This window comes from Ranitomeya variabilis, chromosome 3 (genome assembly GCF_051348905.1).
Source record: "Ranitomeya variabilis isolate aRanVar5 chromosome 3, aRanVar5.hap1, whole genome shotgun sequence".
Lineage (NCBI taxonomy): Eukaryota > Metazoa > Chordata > Amphibia > Anura > Dendrobatidae > Ranitomeya > Ranitomeya variabilis.
In genome coordinates, this window is record NC_135234.1 from 408,019,290 (window position 1) to 408,037,444 (window position 18,155).

General features: G+C 41.8%; 1 protein-coding gene across 2 annotated transcripts in view; it reads left to right on the forward strand.

Moving 5' to 3' along the window:
• Nucleotides 1–18,155, forward strand: part of USP32 (ubiquitin specific peptidase 32) — a 278,060-nt gene that overhangs the window by 66,279 nt on the left and 193,626 nt on the right. For both annotated transcript variants that reach the window (XM_077296233.1, XM_077296234.1), the window contains exons 3-5: nucleotides 2,287–2,392; nucleotides 4,256–4,374; nucleotides 4,639–4,798. In XM_077296233.1, coding sequence (XP_077152348.1) covers nucleotides 2,287–2,392; nucleotides 4,256–4,374; nucleotides 4,639–4,798 — 385 coding nt within the window. The remainder of the gene's footprint in view (nucleotides 1–2,286; nucleotides 2,393–4,255; nucleotides 4,375–4,638; nucleotides 4,799–18,155) is intronic.

Sequence of the window (18,155 nt, forward strand, 5' to 3'; positions counted from 1 at the left end):
GGGAGGGTTTGATTATTGAGGATGTTAACTTCAGGTCATTAGCAGAACGGAGAGCACGGGTAGGGTGGTAGGCTGAGACCAGGGAGGAGATTTAGGGTGGTGCTGAGCCATGGAGTGTTTTATGGATGAGGGTAATAGTTTTATACTGGATTCTGGAGTGGATGGGTAACCAGTGTAATGACTGGCACAAGGTAGAGGAATCGGTATAACTATTGGTGAGGAATATGATCCTGGCTGCAGCATTCAGGACAGATTGGAGACGGGAGAGTTTGGTAAGAGGGAAGCCAATTAGTAGAGAGTTACAATTGTCCAGACGAGAATGAATAAGTGAAACAGTAAGAGTTTTTGCAGAGTCAAAAGTAAGAAAAGGGCGAATTCTAGAAATGTTTTTGAGATGCAGATAAGAGCGAGCCAGTGATTCGATGTGGGGAGTGAATGAAAGCTCGAAATCAAGTATGACCCCAAGGCAGCGGGCATGTTGCTTGGGAGTAATTGTGGAACCACACACTGAGATGGCAATGTCAGGCAAAGGTAGGTTAGTAGAGGGAGAGAATACGGGGAGTTCAGTTTTTGATAGGTTCAGTTTCAGATAGAGGGAGGACATGATGTTAGAGACAGCGGTAAGACAATCACTGGTGTTTTCTTAAAAGGCAGGCGTGATATCAGGAGAAGTGTATAATTGGGTGTCATCGGCATAGAGATGGTACTGGAAACCAAATCTACTGATTGTCCAATAGGGGCAGTATACAAAGAGAAGAGGAGGGGGCCTAGGACTGATCCTTGAGGAACTCCAACAGTAAGGGAAGATGAGAGGAAGAGGAACCAGCAAAAGATACAGTGAAAGAGCGATCAGAGAGATAGGAGGAGAACCAGGAGAGAAAGGTGTCCTTGAGGCTGATGGAGCGGAGCATAGTGAGGAGGAGCTGATGATCCACAGTATCGAATTCTGCGGAGAGATCCAAGAGAATTAGCATGGAGTAGTGACCATTAGATTTAGCTCTTAGTAGATCATTAGATTAGAGACTTTAGTGAGGGCAGTTTCAGTAGAGTGTAAAGAGCGGAAACCAGATTGAAGAGGGTCGAGAAGAGAGTTGTCTGAGAGATAGCAGGTAAGACGGGAGTGGACCAGGCGTTCGAGGAGTTTAGAGATGAAGGGAAGATTAGAGACAGGTCTATAATTAGCGGCACAGTTTTGGTCGAGGGATGGTGTTTTAAGTAATGGATGCATGCATGCATGCTTAAATGAGGAGGTAAAGATACCGGAAGAGAGAGGTTGAATATTTTTGTTAGGCGAGAAGTGACAGCAGGAAAAAAGGGACTGGAGGCGATGTGACGGAATGGGGTCACCAGAGCAAGTGGTCGGACGTGAAGATGCAAGGAGCTTGATTACTTCTTCTTCTGTAACTGGTTCAAAGTCCGAGAATGAACTAGATGCAGTGGGAGAGGGAGGACAGTGCATGGTAAGAAGGGACTGGGAGATAATTTCCTGTCAGATGTGGTCAATTTTTTCTTTGAAGTAATTGGCCAGATCGTCAGCGCGGAGATCCGTGGTTGGGGCCTGCAGTCTTGGGTTGAGTAGGGAATGAAAAGTGTCAAAGAGAAGTTTAAGGTTATTGGACAGTGAGGTGATGAGGGTGTTGAAATAGGTTTGTTTGGAGAAGTGAAGCGCAGAGTTGTATGTTTTAAGCATGAACTTATAATGGATGAAATCTTTGGGTAGAAACGATTTTCTCCACAAACGTTCGGCGCACCTGGAGCACCGCTGCAGGAAATGTGTTTGCAGCGTGTACCACGGTTGTCGCCGTCTATGCAGAGTTGTTCTATGTATAGGAGGTGCAAAGAAATATAAGCAACATTGTAATTATTATTATTATTATTATTTATTATAGCGCATTTATTCCATGGCGCTTTACATGTGAGGAGGGGTATACATAATAAAAACAAGTACAATAATCTTAAACAATACAAGTCATAGCTGGTACAGTAATATATATCAGAGAAATATGCTTCTGTCTCCACTTATAAGCCACTTATTTTTCCCCGTTACCATCACCCACCTCCTGAACTTATCAGGCTGCGATATTTTTAGAAATATCTGTGGCTATGAATTTAACATGAAAATATGCAAGTCATTAGAGTGATTGTGTTATGATTGTGATAAGAATTACAGTGTCAAGCAAGATTTTCAGGCTATTGGTTACATAAGATTGAATATACATGAATATAATGCACTGTGTGTATCAAAACTATTATGTTTGGTAAAGTCCCTATTTTGTTGTGTTTTAGGTCATTTACTGCTCTTTTGGTGGGACATCAAAAGGCTTACACTTCAATAACTTGATTGTGGGACTAGTTCTTCTAACGAGAGGCCGAGATGAAGAGAAGGCTAAGTGTAAGTGTCACTATTCATTACGGACTTTTCAAGAAAGGGTCATAGCCCGAATAAATTTGACTTATGGGTTTAAAAAAAATGAATGTTTCACTGTGAATAGGAAATGTTTTGCTTCCTAATAATTTTTTAATGCTGCCCAATATCACTTATTCTTTCATTTTCCTAGACTGCAACTAGTGGTCTGGCTAATGATGAGCTACTATTTACCAAAAAAAAAACCCACAGCACCATGTTCTCTTGCTCGTTCTGTATACAGGTGCTTCTCACAAAATTAGAATATGATCAAAAAGTTAATTTATTTCAGTTGTTAAATACAAAAAGTGAAACTTTATATATTATATAGTAATTACAAACAGAGTGATCTATTTCAAGTGTTTTATTTCTGTTTATGTTGATGATTGTCTTACAACCCATGAAAAACAAAAAGTCATTATCTCAGTAAATTAGAATAATTAACAAAAACACCTTCAAAGGCTTCCTAAGCGTTTAAAAAGATCCCTTAGACTGTTTCAGTAGCTTCCACAATCATGGGGAAGACTGCTTACTTGACAGATGTCCAGAAGGCAGTCATTGGCACACTCCACAAGGACGGTAAGCCACATCACGTCATTGCTAAAGTAGCTGGCTGTTCAGAGTGCTGTATCCAAGCATATTAATGGAAAGGTGAGTGGAAGGAAAAAGTGTGGTAGAAAAATGTGCACAAGCAACTGGGATAACCGCAGCCTTGAAAGGATTGTTAAGAAAAGGCCATTCAAAAATTTTGGGGAAAAACACAAGGAGTCGACTGCTGCTGGAGTCATTGCTTCAAGAGCCACCACATATAGACATATCCAGAACATGGGCTACAAGTGTCGCATTCCTTGTGTCAAGCTACTCATGACCAATAGACAACGCCAGAAGCGTCTTACCTTCGCCAAGGAGAAAAAGAACTGGACTGTTGCTCAGTGGTCCAAGGTGTTGTTTTCAGATGAAAGTAAATTTTACATTTCATTTGGAAATCAAGGTCCCAGAGTCTGGAGGAAGAGTGGAGAGGCACACAATCCAAGCTGCTTAGGGTCTAGTGTGAAGTTTCCACAATCAGTGATGGTTTGGAAAGCCATGTCATCTGCTGGTGTAGTTCCACTGTGTTTTATCAAGACCAAAGTCAGTGCCGCGATCTACAAGGAAATTTTAGACCACTTCGTGCTTCCCTCTGCCGACAAGCTTTTGGAGATGGAAATTTCTTTCTCCAACAGGATTTGGCCCCTGTCCACACTGCCAAAAGTACCAATACCTGGTTTGAAAACAGCATTATCACTGTGCTTGATTGGCCAGCAAACTCTACTGACCTTAACCCGATAGAGAATCTATGGGGTATTGTCAAGAGGAAGATGAGCGACACCAGAGCCAACAATGCAGATCAGCTGAAGGCTATTATCAAAGCAACCTAGGTTTCCATTCCATAACGCCTCAGCAGTGCCACAGGCTGATTGCCTCCATGCCACGCCGCATTGATGCAGTAATTGATGCAAAAGGAGCCCTGACCAAGTATTGAGTACATTTACTGAATATACATTTCAATAGGCCAACATTTCAGATTTTAAAATCATTTTTCAAGCTGGTGTTATAAAGTTTTCTAATTTACTGGCATAATGACTTTTGGGTTTTTATTGGCTGTAAGCCATAATCATCAATATTAACAGATATAAACACTTAAAATTGATCACTCTGTTTCTAATGACTCTATATAATATGAGTTTCACTTTTTGTATTAAAGAACTGAAATAAATTGACTTTTTGATAATATTCTAATTTAATGAGAAGTGTGTGTATATTGTATGTATATGTATATGACTTTTCTTGTTTTGTTTTTTCTTCTCACAGACATTTTTAGCCTGTTTTCCAATGAGTCAGGAAGCTGTGTGGTTCGGGAGGACATGGAAAGCATGCTCTCAGTTGTAGATGGAGAAGTCCCATTGTCCCTTAAAAAATGTTTTGCAGAGGTAGGTTTTCATGTCGTCATGCATCACCTTTCATATTCTGATTTGTGAAGTTGATTTTTAAAAGCAAAACTTTATCAGAATGTTTTATTTGTTATATATTTATATGTATGTTTTGCAATTGTTTGGTAGCAAGATAGTATTCCCGCTACATGATGTTTTGACTTTTCTCTCTGTTTTCACTCTTCCCTCTGCTTGGATTTGGTTATCACATAGTATGAAATCTAGTGCTTACTGACAATTAAAATATATATATTTTTTTTTTAGGGTGAAAAGGTGAACTACGAAAAGTTTCGAAATTGGCTGCTTCAGAATAAAGATGCATTTACATTTTCCCGATGGTTGTTGTCTGGAGGAGTCTTTGTAACACTTACTGACGACAGTGACACTCCTACTTTCTATCAGACTTTGGCTGGGGTCACACACTGTAAGTGTTTTATTTTTTTAAAATCCGTGGTTAAAAGGCTAGTCAGGTGACAATGCGTTTTTTTAAAAAACCACCCAGATTGGTGTGTAAGAATGAAGAAAAAGATATACTTGGCCCACTGATCCCCCTCTCCAGCCCGTCCTATTCCAAACTCGCCTAGTCACCAATAGTGATGGTTCATTCGCGAACGACCAAGACAAATAGCTGTCTCCCTACTGTGAACGATGGGTGCCGGCACCCACAGGGTGTAAAATTCTGGTATTAACCTGTTATAGCTTCACCCACCCGAACCAAACTACGCCCACTTATGAATTGGTTGACTGCATGAGTCGGTGGGGTTTAGGCCACATTAATGTCCTCTTACATATGTGTTCACCTATTGTTAACACATTTAATAGGGATCCATTTAGGATCCAAAAGAGCCGGATCTTTTTTTCTGGTGAGCCAGATCACCAAAAAGAGCCGGACTCCCCATCACTAGTGTCCTCACCAACTGCTTTCTACTTCCTGCTGCAGTGGTGATAATTCAATACAAGGTCACATGACTAATGTAGTACATCACTACTATGGGAAGCAGTTGGCTACTGTGATCAGAAGATTGGGCAGATTCAATGTGGAAATGGCAAGGGATAGGTGAGGGCAGTATACAGGGTTTTTTTTTTGTTTTTTTTTAACCCCTTCATGACTGGGCCAGGTTTCATTTTTGTGCTTTTCAGTTTTCCTCCCCTTCTTCCTAGAGCCATTACTTTTATTTTTCTGTCCATGTACACATAGGAGGGCTTGTTTTTTGCATGACGAGTTGTTCTTTTGGATGATACCATTCATTTTACCACATAGTGTATGTTTTTTGGGGAATATGGTATACATTTTGTGGTGAAAATAACCTCGTAATATGATTCTGCTCACCACCAAACAAAGTCCAGTATTTTTAGTTATTTTAGTGGTGACAAAGCCAAATTATGCAGAATAAAAAAAAATTTCTTAAGTTGTTTTGCCATTTTCAGAAACTCGTATTGTTTTTATTTTTTGACCACTAGGGCTGTGTGACTGCTTATACTTTTGGGGGATGAGATGACATTTTTATTGATACCTTTTTGGGATAGATGCTTCTTACAGTATTTTTTGTGGAATTGCAGCCACCAAAAAATAGAAAAGTAATTTTGACCTAATTTTTTTTTTTCTCCGTTTACGTTGCTTACTGTTCGAGTTAATTTTAAGATTTTGATAGATCTGACTTTTCTGAACACTGTGCTAGTGCGTGTTTTTTATATTTGTTTTATTATTATTATTATTATTATTATTATTATTATTATTATTATTATTATTATTATTATTATTATTATTATTATTATCTTTATTTTTAATGGGGGGAAAAGGGGAGTGATTTGAATTTTTTTTTTCCATTATTTAATTTCTTAAAACAGTGTTAGTATTATTATTACTGTATTTTTCGGACTATAAAACGCACCAGACTATAGGACGCATTCCAAATTTTCAGAAAGAAAATGGTGAAAAAAAATTAAAGTGTCAAAAGAGGTCCGTCTTACAGTCCTGAATTCAGCTTACCCGGGGGAGGGGGATTGGCAGCACTGGTGGCACCAGGAGTCGGGCAATTCTTCCAGTGATCCAATGCTGCAAGGCGATGATCTCGCTCCCATCCCAGCCTGGTGTGGCAGGTTCGGTGGTGATCGATGGTGTGGGGGGCTCCGGCGACATTTTCTGATGTCCAACACTACAGGGTGATGATGGTGCAGCAGTGCTTGGTGGTGCTGGGGGTTCCCACGATATTTCCTCTTAGCCCGGAGCCCCAACACTTCTATTGCCTCGATGTTGAGGCCTCTGGGAAAGTGGCCGCCGGTGGCGGCGCATGCACAGATTGAGATCTTGGCAACGAGCTCTCTGAGCCGAGATCTCAATCTGCACATGTGTCGTCTCCGAGGGCCATTTTCCAGGGGGCCACAGCATCGAGGCAATAGAAAGGCCGGAGCCCCAGATACCACCGAGCACCGCCGCGCCAGCATCGCCCTGCAGGGTCGGACAAGGACCACCGAAAGAATCGCCCAACTCCTGCTGCCACCACGCTAAGTGTAAGTACCGTACATTCCGACTATAAGACGCACCCCCATTTCCCCCCAAAATTTTTTGGGAAAAAATTGCGTCTTAGGCCGGCGTCACACTCAGCGTAAGACAATACGGTCCGTTTTTTACGGCCGTAATACGGACAAATGTTCCCAAAATAGTGATCCGTATGTCCTCCGTAGGCAGGGTGTGTCAGCGTATTTTGCGCATGGCATCCTCCGTATGTAATCCGTATGGCATCCGTACTGCGATATTTTCTCGCAGGCTTGCAAAACCGACATCTAATGGATTTATGTGCTCAAATGTCCGTTAAAACATATACAGTATATACAGGTCCTTCTCAAAAAATTAGCATATAGTGTTAAATTTCATTATTTACCATAATGTAATGATTACAATTAAACTTTCATATATTATAGATTCATTATCCACCAACTGAAATTTGTCAGGTCTTTTATTGTTTTAATACTGATGATTTTGGCATACAACTCCTGATAACCCAAAAAACCTGTCTCAATAAATTAGCATATTTCACCCGTCCAATCAAATAAAAGTGTTTTTTAATAACAAACAAAAAAACCATCAAATAATAATGTTCAGTTATGCACTCAATACTTGGTCGGGAATCCTTTGGCAGAAATGACTGCTTCAATGGGGCGTGGCATGGAGGCAATCAGCCTGTGACACTGCTGAGATGTTATGGAGGCCCAGGATGCTTCAATAGCGGCCTTAAGCTCATCCAGAGTGTTGGGTCTTGCGTCTCTCAACTTTCTCTTCACAATATCCCACAGATTCTCTATGGGGTTCAGGTCAGGAGAGTTGGCAGGCCAATTGAGCACAGTAATACCATGGTCAGTAAACCATTTACCAGTGGTTTTGGCACTGTGAGCAGGTGCCAGGTCGTGCTGGAAAATGAAATCTTCATCTCCATAAAGCATTTCAGCTGCATTGACCCTGCCCTTGATGAAACACAGTGGACCAACACCAGCAGCTGACATGGCACCCCACACCATCACTGACTGTGGGTACTTGACACTGGACTTCAGGCATTTTGGCATTTCCTTCTCCCCAGTCTTTCTCCAGACTCTGGCACCTTGATTTCCGAATGACATGCAAAATTTGCTTTCATCAGAAAAAAGTACTTGGGACCACTTAGCAACAGTCCAGTGCTGCTTCTCTGTAGCCCAGGTCAGGCGCTTCTGCCGCTGTTTATGGTTCAAAAGTGGCTTTACCTGGGGAATGCGGCACCTGTAGCCCATTTCCTGCACACGCCTGTGCACGGTGGCTCTGGATGTTTCCACACCAGACTCAGTCCACTGCTTCCTCAGGTTCCCCAAGGTCTGGAATCGGTCCTTCTCCACAATCTTCCTCAGGGTCCGGTCACCTCTTCTCGTTGTACAGCGTTTTCTGCCACATTGTTTCCTTCCAACAGACTTACCATTGAGGTGCCTTGATACAGCACTCTGGGAACAGCCTATTTGTTGAGAAATTTCTTTCTGGGTCTTACCCTCTTGCTTGAGGGTGTCAATGATGGCCTTCTTGACATCTGTCAGGTCGCTAGTCTTACCCATGATGGGGGTTTTGAGTAATGAACCAGGCAGGGAGTTTTTAAAAGCCTCAGGTATCTTTTGCATGTGTTTAGAGTTAATTAGTTGATTCAGAAGATTTGGGTAATAGGTCGTTTAGAGAACCTTTTCTTGATATGCTAATTTATTGAGACAGGTTTTTTGGGTTTTCAGGAGTTGTATGCCAAAATCATCAGTATTAAAACAATAAAAGACCTGACAAACTTCAGTTGGTGGATAATGAATCTATAATATATGAAAGTTTAATTGTAATCATTACATTATGGTAAATAATGAAATTTAACACTATATGCTAATTTTTTGAGAAGGACCTGTATATATATGTCATTGAGACACATATATATAATCTGTATTTATATTTAATTCAGCGCGATATATGTGAAAAGCCGGTAATTCAATTGCCGGCTTCTCATTTCTCCTTCCCAAACCCGACATGATATGAGACATGGTTTACATACAGTAAACCATCTCATTTCCCCCTTTTTTTTGCATATTCCTCACTACTAATGTTAGTAGTGTGTATGTGCAAAATTTGGTTGCTGTAGCTGCTAAAATAAAGGGTTAAATGGCGGAAAAAATTGGCGTGGGCTCCCGCGCAATTTTCTCCGCCAGAGTGGTAAAGCCAGTGACTGAGGGCAGATATTAATAGCCTAGAGAGGGTCCATGGTTATTGGCCCCCCTGGCTACAAACATCTGCCCCCAGCCACCCCAGAAAAGGCACATGGAAGATGCGCCTATTCTGGCACTTGGCCACTCTCTTCCCACTCCCGGGTAGCAGTGGGATATGGGGTAATGAAGGGTTAATGTCACCTTGCTATTGTAAGGTCACATTAAGCCTGATTAATAATGGAGAGGCGTCAATTATGACACCTATCCATTATTATTCCAATTGTCTGAAAGGGTTAAAACACACACACACACACACACACACACACACACACACACACACACACACACACACACACACTATTAAAAATTATTTTAATGAAATAAACACACAGGTTGTTTTAGTATTTTATTGCTCTCTCAATCCACCTGAAGACCCTCGCTTGGCAAAATAATAAACCCACAATATACATACCATCCGAGGATCTGTCAGGTCCCACGATGTAAATCCTTCTGAAGGGGTTAAATCAATTTACAGGCAGGAGCTGCGCTAAAGCACTCGCTCGTGCCTGTAATCCCCGGGTGCTGAAAGGAAAGCTGGGTGATCTGTACTTACATTGAGTTGCGGTGAGGCGCCCTCTGGTGGATGAACTCATATGAACTCGAGCGTGGGAACTTTTCCAAGGCTCCAGTTCATGAGGACATCCAGCAGAGGGCGCCTCACCGTGACTCAATGTAAGTACAGATCACCCAGCTTTCCTTTCAGTACCCGGGGATACAGGCACGAGCGAGTGCTTTAGCACAGCTCCTGCCTGTAAATTGATTTAACCCCTTCAGAAGGATTTATGGACCACTCCATACACCCGCTTCCGACTTGCACCATACAGCATATGTACTGTACATTGGATGTCATGAAGGTGTTAACGTTTGTATGGCATTTAAAGTTGGACAAGAATGACAAGTGTGTAGATTGGAAATGCAAGGGCCCTCCAGAGCCACTGGTGTTGCTTAGCATATGCATTTCATCCAAGAGAATTTGTGGACATTTGATTTTGGCATTTTACTGCCAAACATTTAGCACACCACTGCTTTCTAAGTGAATGCATGCTAGTGACTGACCCTTCGTAGATGCAGATTTATCAGTAGAGGAAACTACCTTAATCTAAAAAACACTGTTGAAGGCTAAATAATATTGCATTTCGGACTTTGTCTTGGCAAGCAAAACTATTATTTTACCTGGTCATCAATCAGGAATTTTATGAATTGATGCATGCTGATACATTCAGATATGATTCAGCGTTTCAGGAGAAAAACTCACCTTAAAAGACACTGGAGCGCTGTAGACTAATCTGATTGGTCAGGTCCCTTGCAGCCTCTCCCTTCCCGCTGCCAGTGATCGACAGGTCTCTTCCTGTGTGAGTGTATAGAGAGAGAGAACTGTTACTCTATGGCAGAAGGCGGAGAGAAGCTGCTGGGGACCCCCCTGTCCAACTAGTGTTTTGTGCGACTTGGTTCCCTGACTGCTTCTAAAGTATATTTTTCTCTAAAACACTGCAGCATTTAAGGTAAACATACTTGAGTAAAATTATGTACCCAGTGTCTAACACATGCTTCCTGTGTATCAAGCAGTCAGGTTCCCTTTCCCTTTAAGCCATTCACCTTCACCTAACCAGGCCAATTTTTTCAATTCTGACCAATGTCACTTTATGAGGTCTTAACTCTGGAACGCTTCAACGGATCCCAGTGATTCTGAGATTGTTATATTGTACTTCATGATTGTGGTAATTTTTTTTTATACGACTTGTGTTTATTTGTGAAAATATTGGAAATTTGTCAAAGTTAGAAAATATTGCAATTTTCGAACTTTAATTTTTATGCCCTTAAATCAGAGAGTTATGTCAGACAAAATAGTTAATTTTTGTCTAAGAAGTTATAAGCGTTAAAAGTTGACTAGAGATTTCTCTTTTTTACAACCAAATACAGGTCCTTCTCAAAAAATTAGCATATAGTGTAAAATTTCATTATTTACCATAATGTAATGATTACAATTAAACTTTCATATATTATAGATTCATTATCCACCAACTGAAGTTTGTCAGGTCTTTTATTGTTTTAATACTGATGATTTTGGCATACAACTCCTGAAAACCCAAAAAACCTGTCTCAATAAATTAGCATATCAAGAAAAGGTTCTCTAAACGACCTATTACCCAAATCTTCTGAATCAACTAATTAACTCTAAACACATGCAAAAGATACCTGAGGCTTTTAAAAACTCCCTGCCTGGTTCATTACTCAAAACCCCCATCATGGGTAAGACTAGCGACCTGACAGATGTCAAGAAGGCCATCATTGACACCCTCAAGCAAGAGGGTAAGACCCAGAAAGAAATTTCTCAACAAATAGGCTGTTCCCAGAGTGCTGTATCAAGGCACCTCAATGGTAAGTCTGTTGGAAGGAAACAATGTGGCAGAAAACGCTGTACAACGAGAAGAGGTGACCGGACCCTGAGGAAGATTGTGGAGAAGGACCGATTCCAGACCTTGGGGAACCTGAGGAAGCAGTGGACTGAGTCTGGTGTGGAAACATCCAGAGCCACCGTGCACAGGCGTGTGCAGGAAATGGGCTACAGGTGCCGCATTCCCCAGGTAAAGCCACTTTTGAACCATAAACAGCGGCAGAAGCGCCTGACCTGGGCTACAGAGAAGCAGCACTGGACTGTTGCTAAGTGGTCCCAAGTACTTTTTTCTGATGAAAGCAAATTTTGCATGTCATTCGGAAATCAAGGTGCCAGAGTCTGGAGGAAGACTGGGGAGAAGAAAATGCCTGAAGTCCAGTGTCAAGTACCCACAGTCAGTGATGGTGTGGGGTGCTATGTCAGCTGCTGGTGTTGGTCCACTGTGTTTCATCAAGGGCAGGGTCAATGCAGCTAGCTATCAGGAGATTTTGGAGCACTTCATGCTTCCATCGGCTGAAATGCTTTATGGAGATGAAGATTTCATTTTTCAGCACGACCTGGCACCTGCTCACAGTGCCAAAACCACTGGTAAATGGTTTACTGACCATGGTATTACTGTGCTCAATTGGCCTGCCAACTCTCCTGACCTGCACCCCATAGAGAATCTGTGGGATATTGTGAAGAGAAAGTTGAGAGACGCAAGACCCAACACTCTGGATGAGCTTAAGGCCGCTATTGAAGCATCCTGGGCCTCCATAACATCTCAGCAGTGTCACAGGCTGATTGCCTCCATGCCACGCCGCATTGAAGCAGTCATTTCTGCCAAAGGATTCCCGACCAAGTATTGAGTGCATAACTGAACATTATTATTTGATGGTTTTTTTGTTTGTTATTAAAAAACACTTTTATTTGATTGGACGGGTGAAATATGCTAATTTATTGAGACAGGTTTTTTGGGTTATCAGGAGTTGTATGCCAAAATCATCAGTATTAAAACAATAAAAGACCTGACAAATTTCAGTTGGTGGATAATGAATCTATAATATATGAAAGTTTAATTGTAATCATTACATTATGGTAAATAATGAAATTTAACACTATATGCTAATTTTTTGAGAAGGACCTGTATACAAAAATCATAATTTTTTGTGTAGAGACCACCTCACTTTTGAAGTGACTTTGAGGGGCCTATATGACAGAAAATACCCCAAATTTACATCATTCTAAATACTGCACCCCTCAAGGTTCTCAAAACCACATTCAAGTTTATTAACTCTTTAGGTGCTTCACGGTAATTATTGTAATGTTGAAGAAAAAATGAACATTTATCATCTTTTCACCAAAATGTTACTGTAGACCTAAATGTTTTTACTTTCACAAGGATAACAGGAGAAAATGCACCATACAATTTGTTGCGCAATTTCTCCTGAATACGCTGATACTCAATATGTGGAGGAAAACTACTGTTTAAGCGCACCACAGGGCTCGAAAGGGAAGGAGTGCCGTATGACGTTTTGAATGCAAAATATATATATATTACCCCCGCCCCAAAAAAAAAAAAAAAAAAAAAAAAAATAATAATTTTTTTTTTTTCATTTTCAAAAGGATCGCAGGAGAAAATTGACCCCAAAATTTATTGTCCAATTTCTCCCGAGTACACAGATACCTCATGTGGTTGAAGACTACATTTGAGGTGCAGTGTAAAACTTAGAAAGGGAAAAGCGCCATATTGGAGTTCATGTTTTGCCGGACGAGTTTGAGGGTGCCATATCACATTGGTAGAGCCCGTAAGGGCTAAGCAGGGTAAGCAGAACCCCCCCCCATAAGTGACCCCATTTTACAAATTACACCTGTTAATTAATTCATCTAAGTGTGTGTTGATCATATTAACTTTACAGGTGTGTCACACAATTTGATACCATTGGGTAATGAAGAAATAATGAGAGAGAGAGAGAGAGAGAGATTGATTCTTCATTGGGTTTCGTGTTTCGGCCGAAACCCGACTTTTCACGGTGGTCGGCCGATTTCACTCGACTCGACTTTTAAGACAGTCGGGTTTCACAAAACCCGACTCGACCCTAAAAAACTAAAGGTCGCTCAACCCTAGTGATGATCAATATATATAATTGTCTAAGGGGTACTTCCGTCTGTCTGTCTGCAACTTCCGTCACGGAAATCCCGCGTTGCTGATTGGTCTCGCCAGCTGCCTGTCCTGGCTGCCGCGACCAATCAGCGACGGGCACAGTCCGGCCGAGAATTAGTCCCTCCCTACTCCCGTCCAGTCAGTGCCCGGTGCCCGCTCCATACTCCCCTCCACTCAGCGCTCACACAGGGTTAATGACAGCGTTAACGGACTGCGTTATGCCGCGGGTAGCGCACTTCGTTAACGCTGCTATTAACCCCGTGTGACCAACTTTTTACTATTGATGCTGCCTATGCAGCATCAATAGTAAAAAAATATATGTTTAAAAATAATAAAAAACCAAAAAAACAGCTATTCTCACCTTCCGTCATCAGCTGAGGCGCGCGGCTGCTGCCAGCTTCCGTTCCCAGAGATGCATTGCGAAATTACCCAGAAGACTTGGCGGTCTCGCGAGGGTGAGTAAAGAACTATTTTTTATTTTAATTTTTTTTTTACAGGGTTATGGTTCCCACACTGCTATATACTACGTGGGCTGTGTTATATACTGCGTGGCTGCTATATACTACGTGGCCTGTGTTAGATACTGCGTGGGCTGTTATATACTATGTGGGCTGTGTTATATACTGTGTGGGCTGTGCTATATATTACGTGGCCAGTGTTATATACTGCGTGGCCAGTGTTATATACTGCATGGCCAGTGTTATATACTGCGTGGCCAGTGTTATATACTGCGTGGCCAGTGTTATATACTGCGTGGCCAGTGTTATATACTGCGTGGCCAGTGTTATATACTGCGTGGCCAGTGTTATATACTGCGTGGCCAGTGTTATATACTGCGTGGCCAGTGTTATATACTGCGTGGCCAGTGTTATATACTGCGTGGCCAGTGTTATATACTGCGTGGCCAGTGTTATGTACTGCGTGGCCAGTGTTATGTACTGCGTGGCCAGTGTTATGTACTGCGTGGCCAGTGTTATGTACTGCGTGGCCAGTGTTATGTACTGCGTGGCCAGTGTTATGTACTGCGTGGCCAGTGTTATGTACTGCGTGGCCAGTGTTATGTACTGCGTGGCCAGTGTTATGTACTGCGTGGCCAGTGTTATGTACTGCGTGGCCAGTGCTATGTACTGCGTGGCCAGTGCTATGTACTGCGTGGCCAGTGCTATGTACTGCGTGGCCAGTGCTATGTACTGCGTGGCCAGTGCTATGTACTGCGTGGCCAGTGCTATGTACTGCGTGGCCAGTGCTATGTACTGCGTGGCCAGTGCTATGTACTGCGTGGGCTGTGCTATATACTACGTGGCTGCTATGTATTACGTGGGCAATGTTATATACTGCGTGGGCTGTGTTATACACTGTTTGGTACGTGGCCTGTGCTATACACTATGTGGTTGCTATATACATGCATACACACATATTCTAGGATACCCGATGCGTTAGAATCGGGTCACCATCTAGTTTTGAATTAATGGGTGTTTTTGTTTTTTTGTTTAATAAACAATCAGCAGTGAATTTTGCTGAGTTAACCCCTTACTGACCTCGGACGGGATAGTACGTCTGAGGTCCGCTCCCCTGCGGGTGAGCCCGCATCAAAGCCGGGACATGTCAGCTGTTTTGAACAGATGACATGTGCCCGCAATAGCACAAAATCGCAATTCACCCGCCGCTATTAACTAGTTAAATGCCGCTGTCAAACGCAGACAGTGGCATTTAACTACCGCATCCGGCCGGGCGGCCGGAAATGACGTCATCGCCGACCCCCGTCACATGATCCGAGGACGGCGATGCTGCAGAATAGTAACCATAGAGGTCCTTGAGACCTCTATGGTTACTGATCGCCGGTAGCTGTGAGTGCCACCCTGTGGTCGGCGCTCACAGCACACCTGCAATTCTGCTGCATAGCAGCGAACATCAGATCGCTGCTATGTAGCAGGGGCGATCGGGTTGTGCCTGCTTCTAGCCTCCCATAGAGGCTATTGAAGCATGGCAAAAGTTAAAAAAAAAAAAAAAAGTTAAAAAAAATGTGAAAAAAAATATAAAAAAAATATAAAAGTTTAATTCACCCCCCTTTCGCCCCAATCAAAATAAATCAATAAAAAAAAAAATCAAACCTACACATATTTGGTATCGCCGCCTTCAGAATCGCCCGATCTATCAATAAAAAAAAGCATTAACCTGATCGCTAAACAACGTAACGAGAAAAAAAATCGAAACGCCAGAATTACGTTTTTTTGGTCGCCACGACATTGCATTAAAATGCAATAACGGGCGATCAAAAGAACGTATCTGCACCGAATTGGAATAATTAAAAACGCCAGCTCGGCACGCAAAAAATAACCCCTCAACCGACCCCAGATCATGAAAAATGGAGATGCTACGAGTATCGGAAAATGGCGCAATTTTTATTTTTAGCAAAGTTTGGAATTTGTTTTCACCACTTAAGTAAAAAATAACCTAGTCATGTTAGGTGTCTATGAACTCGTAGTGACCTTGAGAATCATAATGGCAGATCAGTTTTAGCATTTAGTGAACCTAGCAAAAAAGCCAAGCAAAAAACAAGCGTGGGATTGCACTTTTTTTGCAATTTCACCGCACTTGGAATTTTTTTCCCGTTTTCTAGTACACGTCATGGTAAAACCAATGATGTCGTTCAAAAGTACAACTCGTCCCGCAAAAAATAAGCCCTCACATGTCCAAATTGACGGAAAAATAAAAAGTTATGGCTCTGGGAAGGAGGGGAGTGAAAAACGAACACGGAAAAACGAAAAATCCCAAGGTCATGAAGGGGTTAAAATTGCAAACTACCATTGTAGTGCACAGTAAGTTGTAATTACCAGTACGTTGTGGTGCCCATCTAATGCTTCTGGAGACATGCGCCCGTAAATTAGGTGGGCTCTCATTGCTATAGAAATACCAAACGTGAATACTAAATGTGGTTTAGGCCCACTGTGGTGCTCAGAAGGAAGGGGACATTTGGATGTGGGAGCACAGAATTTGCTGAATCTTTTTTTGGGGGCAAGGAGCCATAGCTCTTTTCCAGAGCCTTTGTGCTATCAGTAACGTGGAAGCCCCCTATATTTCCGTTAACAGATGACAGACCAGAGCCGGGACTTGCTTTTTTTGTGGATAGAGTTGAAGATTTTATTTGGAACATTTTACATAATATTTGGGAACACGTTTATCTGGCGCTCTATGCTGACCACTTATATTGGAGTTTCCATCTAGATCTCGGAGTGTTGTTATTCAGATGAAACCCAAGGGAGTCACTCACTATAATAAGGCAGCAGAGTTACTCTGTACTCTGTCTGGCGCCTCTGTTCAGCAGTGTCCTTTTCAGAAGTGCACAAAACTGTGGCTGATTGAGATTTTATGCACACCTACAAAGACTGACACCCCCGGATCATAGGCCAGACAGCTTCCACAGTGTCTCCATCTGTCACTGAAATTTCCATCAATCACGTATTTCAGAGATTTTCATGGAAACCCTAGTGTAAGCGCTCAGCGCAGAATAAATGTGAGCCGAGCTTTACTTCGATCTTTGGGAAGCAGAATGAACAAATCAACAGCAGGTCAATTGGTTTTATTTATTTTTTACGCCATTGAAATTGATAAAAAAGTCATGTAACTGAAAATGGTAGCAATCAAAATGTCAACTCGTCCCACAAAAAACAAGTTTTCACGTGAGTAATTTAGGAATTGTTTTTTTTTAATGCTTTTTCATGCTTGGTAAAATTGATAAAGCAGCTTTATTCTTTGTGCCAGTACGATTACCGCAATACCCCATTTCTATCTTTTTTTTTTCCAATGTTTTGGTGCTTTCACACAATAGAAAACTTTTAATAAAAATAATTTTTGCTTCACTTTATTCTGAGAGCTATAACTTTCTCGTTTTTAATTTTCCGCTTATGGAGCAGTATGGTGGCCTGTTAGTGGAACAAGATGACGTTTTCAGTGGGTGAGAGATAGAGAGAGAGAGAGAGAGAGAGATATATATACATTATATAATTTTTTTTTTTCATTATCGTACACTCTGCACCCCATCTTGACTGAAAGAAAACAAATGTAATTGTTGCAAATTTATTAAAAAAGAATAACTGAAATATCACATGGTCATAAGGATTCAGACCCTTTGCTCAGTATTGAGTAGAACACCGTTTTGAGCTAGTACAGCCATAAGTTTTCTTGGGAATCATGCAACAAGTTTTTCACACCTGGATTTGGGGATCCTCTGTCATTCTTCCTTGCAGATCCTGTCCAGTTCCGTCAGGTTGGATGGTGAACGTTGGTGGACAGCCATTTTCAGGTCTCTCCAGAGATGCTCAATTGGGTTTAGGCCAGGGCTCTGGCTGGGCCAGTCAAGAATGGTCACAGAGTTGTTCTGAAGCCACTCCTTTATTTTAGCTGTGTGCTTAGGGTCATTGTCTTGTTGGAATGTGAACCTTCGGCCAAGTCTGAGGTCCAGAGCATTCTGGAAGAGGTTTCCAT